This window comes from Xyrauchen texanus, chromosome 17, assembly GCF_025860055.1.
Source record: "Xyrauchen texanus isolate HMW12.3.18 chromosome 17, RBS_HiC_50CHRs, whole genome shotgun sequence".
Taxonomy (NCBI): Eukaryota; Metazoa; Chordata; class Actinopteri; order Cypriniformes; family Catostomidae; genus Xyrauchen; species Xyrauchen texanus.
In genome coordinates this window covers 13,446,318-13,460,924 of record NC_068292.1, presented here as the reverse complement: position 1 = coordinate 13,460,924, position 14,607 = coordinate 13,446,318, and the positions used below count along the sequence as shown (strand labels likewise).

General features: G+C 41.1%; 1 protein-coding gene across 1 annotated transcript in view; it reads right to left on the bottom strand.

Moving 5' to 3' along the window:
• Positions 1-14,153, bottom strand: part of LOC127657579 (U4/U6 small nuclear ribonucleoprotein Prp3-like) — a 32,389-nt gene extending 18,236 nt beyond the window's left edge. The window contains exons 1-5 of the mRNA XM_052146439.1: positions 13,959-14,153; positions 12,194-12,341; positions 11,745-11,875; positions 9,532-9,687; positions 1,412-1,498 (exon numbers count right to left, since the gene is read on the bottom strand). Of these exons, the coding sequence (XP_052002399.1) occupies positions 1,412-1,498; positions 9,532-9,687; positions 11,745-11,875; positions 12,194-12,338 (519 nt within the window). The 5' untranslated portion in view covers positions 12,339-12,341; positions 13,959-14,153. The remainder of the gene's footprint in view (positions 1-1,411; positions 1,499-9,531; positions 9,688-11,744; positions 11,876-12,193; positions 12,342-13,958) is intronic.
• Between the last annotated feature and the right edge of the window lie 454 nt (positions 14,154-14,607).

The following is a 14,607-nucleotide window of genomic DNA, read 5'->3' as shown; positions in this document are numbered from 1 at the left end:
GATTACAATCATTAACATTAATTGTACAGTCCCCAAACCTGAACCAAGAAACCCTACAACATACATGAAAGCCAATTTATTGTATGTGATGAGGGATCAATCTTAACGACATAACACAGATCTGATGCTGCAAACATGACATCCAGGAGTGCCAACACAAATATCTTGTATCATGCACATCGACAGATGCACAGAGAACAAATTAATGGCCACCGTTTACGATTAATTTATTAGCGGTAGCCATCCATTCATTTATTAAAGTTTCTTTTCCACACCATTCAAAATAAGACACAGCAGTCATGGAATTAGCCCACAAAAAAAAAAAAAATGGATGCCAAGTCATGACCAGAACAGTCTAATTATCCTTTATTAAAATTTGCATGTCTACAATTATACTAATTGACTTCAGCACTGCAGAGTGATTAAGCATCATATACACTTCTCCACAACTGACAAAGCATATTTATCATATTCTGAACGTTAGTTACACGTAACTGTGGTTCAGTTTCATTCCTACTGAGCGCCAGTGTAAACTCTACTTGATAATAGCAGCACCCGCCAGATAGGTCGAGAGAATATACCAACAGAGTCACGTAGTGACGTATGCTGAGCCCTGGGGGTTATAAACCACAGTCGCTCAGATCTCTGCCTCTTTCGCTTTCTCGCCTGGTTGAGATAGGTTGTTTTGGTTAAGTGATATATTGCGCTATCAAGTGCAGCTTACAAGAGCAGCGAGATATCGTCCTCACAAGCTGTGTCAGTGCGCATCTACGCCATTTCAACGGATTTGAAGTGTTTTAGCCGCGTTTTGGTGAGTTTCATTCCTTTTCGTCTGTAACACTCTGTGCTTCTCAGTGCTATCCGATTCTGAACTGTTGATCATGTCTACAGCTCAGAAATGTAATAATAATAATTTTCGCAAACCAAACTTTGACTCTCAACAAACCGTGAAAGGATGTTGTGCTGAACTTTTTCACCACTATACAACTCAATTACTGGTGAGTGAAATCTAAATGTTTACCAGCCTGTGGCTAATCACAGACATTTTTAGTTGTATAGCACAAAATTTGTTAGCAAATGCAAGTCATTTTCTTGCAGTGTAGATGGTTGCTGCATGGAGCTAAAGATCAATCATGGGATTTAAAAACAAATGAAGATTGCGATTGAAAATTCTATACCTTTACCCAGCCCTAGTTTTTTATTATTTGGAAAAAGTTAGATGCAAGTAATGGCACAAAAATTACACACTGATTCTTTAACTTAAGACAAAAATCATGAGATTAATCATAAACATTTACTATTAATCTGAATTTAAATATAAACCAAATGAAAGTTATTTTATGGTCCCCTAAAGCTTAAGGCACAACAGGGCAGTCAACGTAGAGTGGGAGGATTGGGGTATATCTCTTACCTGTACAATGGGAGCTGGAGCCACAAAACTCAACTGTTTCTTCCTCTCCTCAATCTGCCGTGTGGCTGCTTCCATCATCTGCTTGATCTGAGGATAGAGTACCACACACAGAATGAACTCAGTTCAAATATTCAAAAATAAGAAATAATAAACATGTGATTAGTAGTTTGTGAACTTTCACACTTGCGCATAAGTCAAGTGGTTTTTATTGTCGTGCAACCATATACAGTTAGTACAGTACACAGTGAAATGAGACAACGTTCCTCCAGGAACGTCAGCAATAACGGTTTCAGACAAACTTATTTCTAGTTGGGTGAAATGTTCAGTTTTTCATTTGTACCTTACCAAATAACTAAATTCAACTCTTCTCTTTGTCTGCTAGTTCTCAATGCATAAAAAAACTAGATAAAGTGAGACTGTATGTGTTGCTAACAGTTGCCTCTGTCTAACTTTCTTGATGTGTGTGTTTGTGGGCAAACCTCAACGGACATGTTGGAGAAAGAAATTGTCATTGGCTATTTCATTTTTGTTTTTATTTGCCAGAATTTGACATCTAAGCATAATGCAACTGAAAACTAAAAAAAGATCTTAAAAAAAAAACAAGGGGGAATCATATTATCTACTATATAAACACATAAAAAGGAAACCTCGCTTTTTCAGGACACAGTATTTTAAAGATAACTTCAACTTCAATCCAAATAACTTTATTATAATACAGATCTTTATTGCAAAGGGTTTAAACAACGTTTTCCATGCTCGTTCAATGAACCATAAACCATGAATGAACATGCACCTGTGGAACGGTCGTTAGGACACTAACTGCTTACAGACGGTAGGCAATTAAGGTCATAGTTATAAAAACTTAAGACACTCTAGAGACACCAAAAGAAAGATGGCCAGGGTCCCTGCTCATCTGCATGAATGTGCCTTAGGCATGCTGCATGGAGGCATGAGGACTGCAGATATGGCCAGGGCAATACATTCCAATGTCCATACGGTGGATGCCCAAGACAGCACTACAGGGAGAACAGCTGGTCGTACTCTGTGGCAGACCACGTATAACAACACCTGCACAGGATCGGTACATCCGAATATCACACCTGCAGGACAGGTCATGGAGGGCAACAACAATTTGGCAACAACAACTGCCCGAGTAACACCAGGAAAGCACAATCTCTCCATCAGTGCTCAGACTGTCCGCAATAGGCTGAGAGAGGTTGGACTGAGGGCTTGTAGGTCTGTAAGGCAGGTCCTTACCAGATATCACCGGCAACAACGTCGCCTAGGGCACTAACCCACTTTTGCTGGACCAGACAGGACTGGACAAAAGTGCTCTTCACTGACGGGTCATGGTTTTGCCTCCAGGGGTGATGGTCGGACTCGTATTTATCGTCGAAGGAATGAGCTGGATTTGGAGGTGGAGGGTATGTCATGGTCTGGGGAGGTGTGTCACAGCATCTTCGGACTGAGCTTGCTGTCATTTCAGGCAATCTCAACGCTATGCATTACAGGGAAGACATCCTCCTCCCTCATGTGGTACCCTTCCTGCAGGCCCATCCTGACATGACCCTCCAGCATGACAATGCCACCAGACATACTGCTCATTCTGTGCGTGATTTCCTTCAAGACAGGAATGTCAGTGTTCTGCCATGGCCAGCAAAGAGCCCGGATCTCAATCCCATTGAGCACATCCTGGTGCGGATCGGAGGGTGAGGGCTAGGGCCATTGCCCCCAGAATTGTCCGGGAACTTGCAAGTGCCTTGGTGGAAGAGTGGGGTAACATCTCACAGCAAGAACTGGCAAATCTTGCTGTGAGATGTTGCACTGCAGTAATTAATGCAGCTGGTGGCCACACCAGACACTGACTGTTACTTTTCATTTTGAATGTTGAATCTTGTTATGTTTATACAAATATTTACACATAATAACTTTGCTGAAAAAAGCCATTTAAAATGAGGAAATTTCTTTTTTGCTGATTGATATATATATATATATATATACATACACACACACACTCACCTAAAGGACTATTAGGAACACCATACTAATACTGTGTTTGACCCCCTTTCGCCTTCAGAACTGCCTTAATTCTACTTGGCATTGATTCAACAAGATGCTGAAAGCATTCTTTAGAAATGTTGGCCCATATTGATAGGATAGCATCTTGCAGTTGATGGAGATTTGTGGGATGCACATCCAGGGCACGAAGCTCCCGTTCCACCACATCCAAAAGATGCTCTATTGGGTTGAGATCTGGTGACTGTGGGGCCAATTTTAGTACAGTGAACTCATTGTCATGTTCAAGAAACCAATTTGAAATGATTCGAGCTTTGTGACATGGTGCATTATCCTGCTGGAAGTAGCCATCAGAGGATGGGTACATGGTGGCCATAAAGGGATGGACATGGTCAGAAACCATGCCCATGTCATTTAAACGATGCCCAATTGGCACTAAGGGGCCTAAAGTGTGCCAAGAAAACATCCCCCACACCATTACACCACCACCACCAGCCTGCACAGTGGTAACAAGGCATGATGGATCCATGTTCTCATTCTGTTTACACCAAATTCTGACTCTACCATCTGAATGTCTCAACAGAAATAGAGACTCATCAGACCAGGCAACATTTTTCCAGTCTTCAACTGTCCAATTTTGGTGAGCTCTTGCTAATTGTAGCCTCTTTTTCCTATTTGTAGTGGAGATGAGTGGTACCCGGTGGGGTCTTCTGCTGTTGTAGCCCATCCGCCTCAAGGTTGTGCGTGTTGTGGCTTCACAAATGCTTTGCTGCATACCTCGGTTGTAACGAGTGGTTATTTCAGGCAAAGTTGCTCTTCTATCAGCTTGAATCAGTCGGCCCATTCTCCTCTGACCTCTAGCATCAACAAGGCATTTTTGCCCACAGGACTGCCGCATACTGGATGTTTTTCCCATTTCACACCGTTCTTTGTAAACCCTAGAAATGGTTATACGTGAAAATCCCAGTAACTGAGCAGATTGTGAAATACTCAGACCAGCCCGTCTGGCACCAACAACCATGCCACCCTCAAAATTGCTTAAATCACCTTTCTTTCCCATTCTGATATTCAGTTTGGAGTTCAGGAGATCTTCTTGACCAGGACCACACCCCTAAATGCATTGAAGCAACTGCCATGTGATTGGTTGATTAGATAATTGCATTAATGAGAAATTGAACAGGTGGTCCTAATAATCCTTTAGGTGAGTGTATATATATAAAAATGTACACACACACACACTGTTCAGCCACAACATTAAAACCACCTGCCTAATACTGTGTAGGTGCCGCCAAAACATCACCAACCCGCATCTCATAACAGCATTATTACAGAGTGGTTATCGGAGTTATCGCAGACTTTGACTTAGTCTGGACATTCTCTGTTGACCTCTCTCATCAACAAGGCATTTCCATCCACAGAACTGCCACTCACTGGATGTTTTTTGTTTTTGGCACCATTCCGAGTACATTTTAGAGCAGAGGTCACCAACACGGTGCCCGCGGGCACCAGGTCGCCCCCAAAGACCACATGAGTCGCCCGCAGGCCTGTTCTAAAAATAGCACAACTCAGCTGCGTATAAAATTTTATTTTATTCTGTTGCTATTCATTTTTTTTTAATCACACTTGCATTTATATAGATTTAAAAAATGAAAACATCTTAAAAATATGTTTCTTATACATGAAGTTTAGATAAGTTTAGGTGAACTCTGGCGTACTCCAGTTCGGTCAGTATTGTGCGTGTGACAATACAGTGCTCGTGGAGAGTAGGCTAAGCTAGAGGGCACAGCGAAGATTGGCGCTGAGCGTAGTTTCTTACCCCAAAAACATGGCAGAAAAAGAAAGAAAACGTATCACTTTCACAACGAATGGGAGTCGGGAGTTCTTTTTACGACTGTGAAAGAAACCTGCGTGTGTCTTATATGCTTGAGGCGACTGTGGCAACAGCAAAGCGGCACAATGTGGAGAGACACTTTACTACTGAATCACAAAAACTACTAACTACCCACCGGGAGGCGACTACGGGCAGAAAAAGCCCTTGAGCTAAAGACAGCTTTGGGTAAGCAACAAGCTTTTTTCACAAGGCCGGCGAAAAAGTCACAAAAAGCAACCGAAGCCTCTTTTAGAGCTACACATTTCCTGATCAAGAAGGCGGCATTTTCAGACGGAGAAGTTGTCAAAGAAGCAATGATGATAATTGCTAACACTGTACTTAAAGACGAGAAATATGGAAGCGATGTAATCGCCACTCTCTCCGACGTTCAACTGGGGGCATCTACGATGGCTAGACGAGTGTCAGCTTTGTCCAGTAACTTGGTCGATCAGCTGGACCGGGATCTGGCGAGGTGCAGGTGGTTTAGCATCCAGTGCGACGAGTCCGTGGACAGCACAGCGCAGCTGATGGTTTTATCCGGATGGTGTTTGAAGATTTCTCCACAAGAGAAGAACTCCTGACACTACTGCCCATAAAGACAACTACGAGGGGAGTTTACATTATAACACAGTGAAGGAGTTTTTCCGTGCAGAAAAAGGTACCATTGGAAAAGCTGGTAGCGGTGACCACATATAGGGCTCCTGCTATGATTGGCCGACATGCAGGTTTCATCGCTCACTGTAAAGGTGACCCAGACTTCCCAAAATTTCTGCATTACCACTGCATCATTCACCAGCAGGCATTGTGTGCCAACGTGATCGGCTCTGGCTGGGCACGTGATGACTCCCGTTGTGAAAATCATAAACAATATCCGCTCCAAAGCAAAACAGCACAGGATTTTCAAAGTGCTATTGGAGGAGATGGCAGCTGAATATGGTGACCTGCTACTACACACAGAAATCAGATGGCTCAGCAAAGGACGAGTTTTACTTCGTTTTTTGTAACTTTTAGGTGAAATCAAAGAGTTCATGCAGTCCAAAGGCAAAGACGTCTCACTGCTAGAGGACACAGAGTGGACACTTGACCTTGCATTTTTGACGGACATTACTGGGAAACTAAACCAATTAAACTGCGAGCTGCAAGGTAAAGGCAAGACTGTTGTTAATATGATAAGTGCATTTAAAGCCAAAATGAACATTTTCTCTGTGGATTTACAGAGAAAAAAGGTGCTGCACTTTCCCTCTGTGCAGTCAGTGCTGAAAGACAATGCTTCTGCATCTGATACATTTGACAAAGTTGCAGACAAGTACTATGAAGTCATAAACAGACTTGGGCAAGAGTTTGAGAATAGGTTTTGTGACCTAGATCAGCTTGAGCCATGTGTATCATTCATTTCCAATCCTTTCATGAATGTGGACACAACAAGCTTTGCTGAGCAACTAAGTACAACGTTCAACTTGGATGCTGGACAGGTGGAGACTGAAATCATAACATTGCAAAATGACCTCCACCTCAAAGCCTACCAGGCTGCACCAAACCTTTGGTGCCTTGTTGACACAGAGAAGTACAGTGGTGTGTGTGTGTACAGCAGCTATGAAGGTTGCCAGCCTGTTTGGTTCTACCTATCTATGTGAATCAGCATTTTCTGACATGAACTTCATCAAGAACAAACACAGAACACGCCTCACTGATGCACATCTGAAAGAGTTACTCACAGTTGCAGTGTCAAGTTACACACCAGATTACAATACAATGGTAAACAGCATGCAATGCCAGTCTTCCCACTAACAAAGAAAATTATACCAGATGTCAGTGGCAACATGTCAGTGCCATGGCAAAGTTTAATTAAAATATTGAAGAATTGTTCAATTTAAAATGTGTGTTCATGACATGTAACAGTTATTATTTTATTAAAAATACAGCAGATTTGGTCATTAGTTCAAAATGTGACAAACTTTATTTAAGTTTTCTCACTACATTACAGACATTACAATGTACATAACTGATAACTTTTTGAAACATAGTGCAACATAGTTCATGATTTGTTTAAAAGGTTTGTCAGTGGCTAGTGAAAATGGGACATTTTTCCTAAGTAATGTAAGTGATCATCTGAACATTTTACAATTACTGAGATAAATAGAAATAAAGTGCTGAATATTGATATCTGTTTCCCACCTTGTAATTGTTGGTAATTATTGTGAGAAATCATTAACGTGATCAGAGTCTTTACATTATTAATAATGTATAAGGCAAACTAAGCAAATTTGTTATTTCAGAAGAGTGTATCAAACTGGTAGCCCTTCGTATGACTCAGTACCCATGAAGTAGCTCTCAGTATCAAAAAGGTTGGTGACCCCTGTTTTAGAGACTGTTGTGTGAGAAAATTGGTCTGGCACCAACAATCATCCATGCGATTATCTAATCAGCCAATCGTGTGGCAGAAGTGCAGTGCATAAAATCATGCAGATATGGGTCAGGAGCTGCAGTTAATGTTCACAAAAACCATCAAAATGGGGAAAACAAATTTGATCTCAGGGATTTGGATCCGAGACATGATTGTTGGTGCTAGATGGGCTGGTTTGATTATTTCTGTAACTGCTGATCTCCTCGGATTTCCACACACAAGTCTCTAGAATTTACTCAGAATGGTGCCAAAAACAAATTTAGCTTAGGTGCATCCCATTTCTCTGAATCATCTTTAAGATGTTTCTACACTTTTGATTGGAGTCCTCCTGTGGCAAATTCAATTGATTGGACATGATTTGGAAAGGCACACACCTGTCTATATAAGGTCTCACAGCTGAAAATGCAAAGAGCAATAAGCAAGCCAAGAGGTCGAAGGAACTGCCTGCAGAGCTCACAGACAGGATTGTGTCAAGGCACAGATCTGAGAAAGGCTACAAAATGTTTTTGGCTGCATTAAAGGTTCACAAGAGCACAGTAGGCTCCATAATTCTTAAATGGAAATTTGGAATGACCAGGACTCTTCCTAGACCTGAGCAATCAGGGTAGAAGGGCCATGGTAAGAGAGGTGACCAAGAACCTGATGGTCACTCTGGTTGAGCTCCAGAGATCATGTGTAGAGATGAGAGAAGCTTGCATAAGGACGACCGTCACTGCAACACTCCACCGATCTGGGCTTTATAGCAGAGTGGCCAGACAGAAGCCTCTCCTCAGTTCAAGAAACAAAAGAGCACCTAAAAGACTCTCAGACTGTGAGAAACAAAATTCCCTGGTCTGATGAAATGAAGAATGAACAGTTTGGTCTCAACTCCAAGCATCATGTCTGGAGGAAACCAGGCACCACCCATCACCTGCGCAATACCATCCCAACGTGAAGCATGGTGGTGGTAGCATCATTCTGAGAGGGTGCTTTTCAGTGGCAGGGACTGGGGAACTGGTCAGAGTAGAAGGAAAGCTGAATGCAGCAAAATACAGAGACATCCTTAAAGAAAATCTGATCCAGAGTGCTCAGGACCTCAGACTCGGCCGAAGGTTCACAATCCAACAGGACAATGACCCAAAGATCACAGCCAAGACAATGCAAGAGTGTCTTATGGACAACTCTGTGAATGTCCTTGAGTGGCTCATCCAGAGTCCAGACTTGAACCCAATCGAACATCTCTGGAGAGACCTGAAAATGGCTGTCGACCGACAGACCCCAACCAACCTGGCAGCGCTTAAGAGGATCTGCAGAGAAGAATTACAGAAAATCCCCAAATCCAGGTGTGCAAAGCTCATCACATCATACCCAAAAAGACTTCAGGCTGTAATCGCTGCCAAAGGTGATTCAATGTAATGAATACTTATGTGATATTAAATTTTTTTCTTTTTAATAAATTTGCAAAGTTATCAAAAATCTGTTTTTGCTTTTTCATTATGGGGTATAGAGTGTAGATTCATGTGAAAAAAATAAAAATTAATCATTTTAGTACAAGGCTGCAACATAGCCAAATATGAAAAAAATTAAGGGGTCTGAATACTTTCTGAATGCACTGTATACCATGACAAATCTGGACCTTCAGGGCGTACTCACAACACACTGTAAAAGATGACTGAATCTAAATGGCTGCTTTTCAGTAAGGATCAAGGCGCTCAAATTCTTCTTCGCCACTACACAACTCAAGCTCTGGCGAGTAAAGTCTGAATATTTACTCACCAGTGGCTAATAAAATACATATTTTTGCAGCATATGCAAGTGATTTACTTGCTATATAGAGGGCTGGTGGGTTACCTGCATCTTGGTGAGCATGCCAGGGCTCTCTGTAGGGGGTGCAGGTATAACAGCTGGTTCCTCCACCTCCTCAAAGCGAGGAGCTCTCTTTTTCTTTGTGGCCGATTCAACACTCTCTCTTTCCTTCACTCCTTCCACCTCATCTCCAAACACATCCTAAACACAGGGAAAGATAGAAGAGAAAGACAAGACATACAAATTAGAGAAAGCCTGCTTTGCCTGAAAATAATAATAAAAAATGTATTCTAAATTCACCCCATATATTAAATGCCCCTGATTTCATGCATGCATGCTATTCTTATTTTTTTTTATTTGATTTTCCTTAACTTTCATCAAAATATAATACGTTACTCTGCCTCTGAAATGATTTTGCTGACGAAACCAAAGGCCATGTTGAAGGAGAGCATACAAATTATATGAATATAATATTATAATAATGAGGCATTTTATGATTGGTTGTGTGTTGCTAAACAACTTTGCTGAACACTCTAAAATCGCATTGTTTCACACTGTATAACGTTGTGCTAAATAGGGATCTGCCATGGTGGTTGACTAATCAGCTAGTTGTCCAACAACCTTGTCGATTAGTGGGGTTGACTACTAACATTCATATTTTTAGTGGTGGTGGTTGTTTTAATGGGAGAAGCAATTCTCAAATTAACGGGGAGACAATTTCTTGGAGTGTTACCATGTTGAAGTGCTGTTAGCATCTACACTCACCTAAAGGATTATTAGGAACACCATACTAATACTGTGTTTGATCCCCTTTCGCCTTCAGAACTGCCTTAATTCTACATGGCATTGATTCAACAAGGTGCTGAAAGCATTCTTTAGAAATGTTGGCCCATATTGATAGGATAGCATCTTGCAGTTGATGGAGATTTGTGGGATTCACATCCAGGGCACGAAGCTCCCGTTCCACCACATCCCAAAGATGCTCTATTGGGTTGAGATCTGGTGACTGTGGGGGCCATTTTAGTACAGTGAACTCATTGTCATGTTCAAGAAACCAATTTGAAATGATTCGAGCTTTGTGACATGGTGCATTATCCTGCTGGAAGTAGCCACCAGAGGATGGGTACATGGTGGCCATAAAGGGATGGACATGGTCAGAAACAATGCTCAAGTAGGCTGTGGCATTTAAACGATGCCCAATTGGCACTAAGGGGCCTAAAGTGTGCCAAGAAATCATCCCCCACACCATTACACCACCACCACCAGCCTGCACAGTGGTAACAAGGCATGATGGATCCATGTTCTCATTCTGTTTACGCCAAATTCTGACTCTACCATCTGAATGTCTCAACAGAAATCGAGACTCACCAGACCAGGCAACATTTTTCCAGTCTTCAACTGTCCAATTTTGGTGAGCTCTTGCTAATTTTAGCCTCTTTTTCCTATTTGTAGTGGAGATGAGTGGTACCCGGTGGGGTCTTCTGCTGTTGTAGCCCATCCGCCTCAAGGTTGTGCGTGTTGTGGCTTCATAAATGCTTTGCTGCATACCTCGGTGGTAACGAGTGGTTATTTCAGGCAAAGTTGCTCTTCTATCAGCTTGAATCAGTCGGCCCATTCTCCTCTGACCTCTAGCATCAACAAGGCATTTTCGCCCACAGGACTGCCGCATACTGGATGTTTTTCCCTTTTCACACCATTCTTTGTAAACCCTAGAAATGGTTGTGCGTGAAAATCCCAGTAACTGAGCAGATTGTGAAATACTCAGACCGGCCCGTCTGGCACCAACAACCATGCCACACTCAAAATTGCTTAAATCACCTTTCTTTCCCATTCTGACATTCAGTTTGGAGTTAAGGAGATTTTCTTGACCAGGACCACACCCCTAAATGCATTGAAGCAACTGCCATGTGATTGGTTGATTAGATAATTGCATTAATGAGAAATTGAACAAATGTTCCTAATAATCCTTTAGGTGAGTGTATATATCCATCTGAAACACTTCTGAACATGTGAACATAATAGTCTAATTATACACGATTATCCATAACACAGACTAATCGTTTTAAAAAAACTGACCGACTAGTCACTTATGAAAACTGGTAGTTTTACACATCCCTAGTGCTAACCCTGCTCTGAGGGGTTTGGGTACTAACCCCCTTTTATAATTACAAGTGTGAAATGTTGCTTTCCCTAGTGTTAAAAGCAGGGTTTTAAAAAGACAATAGCCCAAGGTTAAGAGCAATGTGAAAAGCTCTTACCTTCAGTTCTCGTTTGCGGTGCTTCTCCCCTGCTCCTTTACTGCTTCGAGAGTTTCTGCTCTCCTCCAGAGCCTCAAACAGACGCTCCACAAAGCTGCTTGCCGAATCATCAAGAAATGGCCTCAGCTGGTCTACAGGAAAGCAAGAGTTACTGCACAACATCATTGGAAAGAACCTCATGGAATTCTCACTCCTTTGTCCCAGTAAGCCAGGCATGTACAAACAGTTACATAACACTTACTCGGCCTCCAATACTGTGAACAATATACCACATAGCCGGAGCCACCATTTATAAATCAATGTGAGATCTTGGGTGAGGAGCATCATCTGCAATTGGCATAATTGACTGTTTCTTCTTCTATCTCCTCAGGCAATCACTTCTAAAATCAAATGACCAGGAGACTGCTACATCGGTACAGGGCAGCATTCCCGTACACAAGTGCACTTACCCGTGGTTTTTCTCTTGTCCAGGCCTTTTCCCACACAGTGTAATGCAGCAGTTACCACTGTGGGTTCAGAAAAGCCAAGGACCTTCTTGACTGTGCGCTCCACCCATGGCCTCAGCTCATCCACCTCTCTCTTGGGCAGAGACATGCTCTAAAAAAAACAGAGAAAAACATTTAAAGGGATGGTTCAGCCAAAAATGAAAATTATTTCATCATTTACTTACCCTCATGTCATACCAGATGTGTATGATTATCTTTCTTCTGCAGAACACACAGATTTTTAGAAGAATATTTCAGCTCTGTAGGTCCATGTAATTCAAGTGAATGCTGGCCAGAACACTGAAGCTCCAAAAAGGCAGCATAAAAGTAATCTACATGACTCCAGTGGATTAACCCATGTCTTCTAATGTGATCCAGTCAGTTTTAGATGAGAACAGAGCAAAATATAACTCCCATTTCACTGTACATCTAGCCATTGCAGTATCTAGCCTACACTTAAATTATGATCAAGAAGACTGCTGACAAGATTTTTAGTTAAAAAGGAGTAAAATTGGGGCCTGGGTAGCTCAGCGAGAAAAGACGCTGACTACCACCCCTGGAGTTACAACTTTGAATCCAGGGCATGCTGAGTGACTCCAGCCAGGTCTCCTATGCAATCAATTGGCCCAGTTGCTACGGTGGGTAGAGTCACATGGGGTAACCTCCTTGTGGCCACTATAATGTGATTCGCGACTCGGTGGGGCGAGTGGTGAGTTGTGTGTGGATACCGCAGAGAATGCCAGTCTCTGTGGTAACGCACTCAAAAACAATGTGATAAAATGCCTGAATTGACGGTTTCAGACGCGAGGCAACTAAGATTTGTCCTCTGCCACCCGGATTGAGGTGAGTCACTACACCACCATGAGGACCTAGAGTGCATTGGGAATTGGCCATTGCAAATTGAGGAGAAAATGAACACACAAAAAAAGAAAAAATAAGAGTACAATGTGAATCTTTTCTCACCCAAAACAGTTTGGTTCACTTCAGAAGACATTGATTAAACCACTGGAGTCATGAAGATTACTTGTATGATTACTTGTATGCTGAACTTTGGTCAAAGTTCAGACCAACATGTACTTGCATTGTGAGGACCTACAGAGCTGAAATATTCTTCTAAAAATCGTTATGTTCCGTGGAAGAAAAAAACTCATACACAGGGTGAATAGATTTGAGTATTTTCATTTCTGGGTGAACAGACCATATTTTTCGGTCACAGATCCATGGTGTTCTGTAAATGGTTCCAACATGCTTTAACAAGTAGTTTATCAATAAATAAATCAATATTTATCAATAAGTCTCTATAAAGACTTAAGACTTTATAATAATTCAAAGAGCAACAAAAAAAGGCGTTATTCTTTAGATGGCAATCCACTTACTAGCAGCATTTATTTACTAAACATGTAACCAGACTGCACACAATTTAGATCCAGCATCAGTTAAATAGTGTGCTATTAACTACAGTGCTCTGATCATAATGAACATGTGAGGTCAATACACTCTGACTCTTACAGAAATGTACCTTAATAACCATGAAGTTACGGTTACTACTGAAAATCAACATGTATATGTAATATGTACTTATATTTCAGATAACAGTGGTGATTATAACCAGTTACCACAGTTTTATTGTAGTAATACTAACTGTAGTGAGTACAGTAAATTTAGAGTAACTATGATCATATGTGGTTTCGGTACCTAACCAACCGATCCCAGGAAAAAATACACGTACCTCTCACTTTCTTCAGTTGTTTTGCAGCGACCTGCTAACTTCCTCCGCTATTATCCGACTCTCGTGTTATTTCTTCCGTTACAGCAAACGACGATGAGGAAAAATTAGCCACTCAATATTTAAATACGGAAAGAAAATGTTCTGAAATGTTTCTGGACCTTTCTGCTTGCACGGTGTTCGCTCAACGTTTTCATAATGGCGAGACGGAAACGGAAGTTACTTGTGAAGGTTTCCGCCGGAAAGCCAAACGATGCTGACTCACTGCTTCCACCTTTCGAGCTGGAGCGGAACAAGACACTTTCCGCTGTAGTTTTCAATATTTAATCTTGTTGATGCGTTGCAAATACACTATATTCAAAATTATTCTTTTGGACTGAAGCATAATGTACACATTTATTTAAAAAAGTATGTGTTTATATATATATATATATATATATATATATATATATATATATATATATATATATATATATATATATATATATATATATATATATATATATATATATATACAGGTCCTTCTCAAAAAATTAGCATATTGTGATAAAGTTCATTATTTTCCATAATGTAATGATAAAAATTAAACTTTCATATATTTTAGATTCATTGCACACCAACTGAAATATTTCAGGTCTTTTATTGTTTTAAT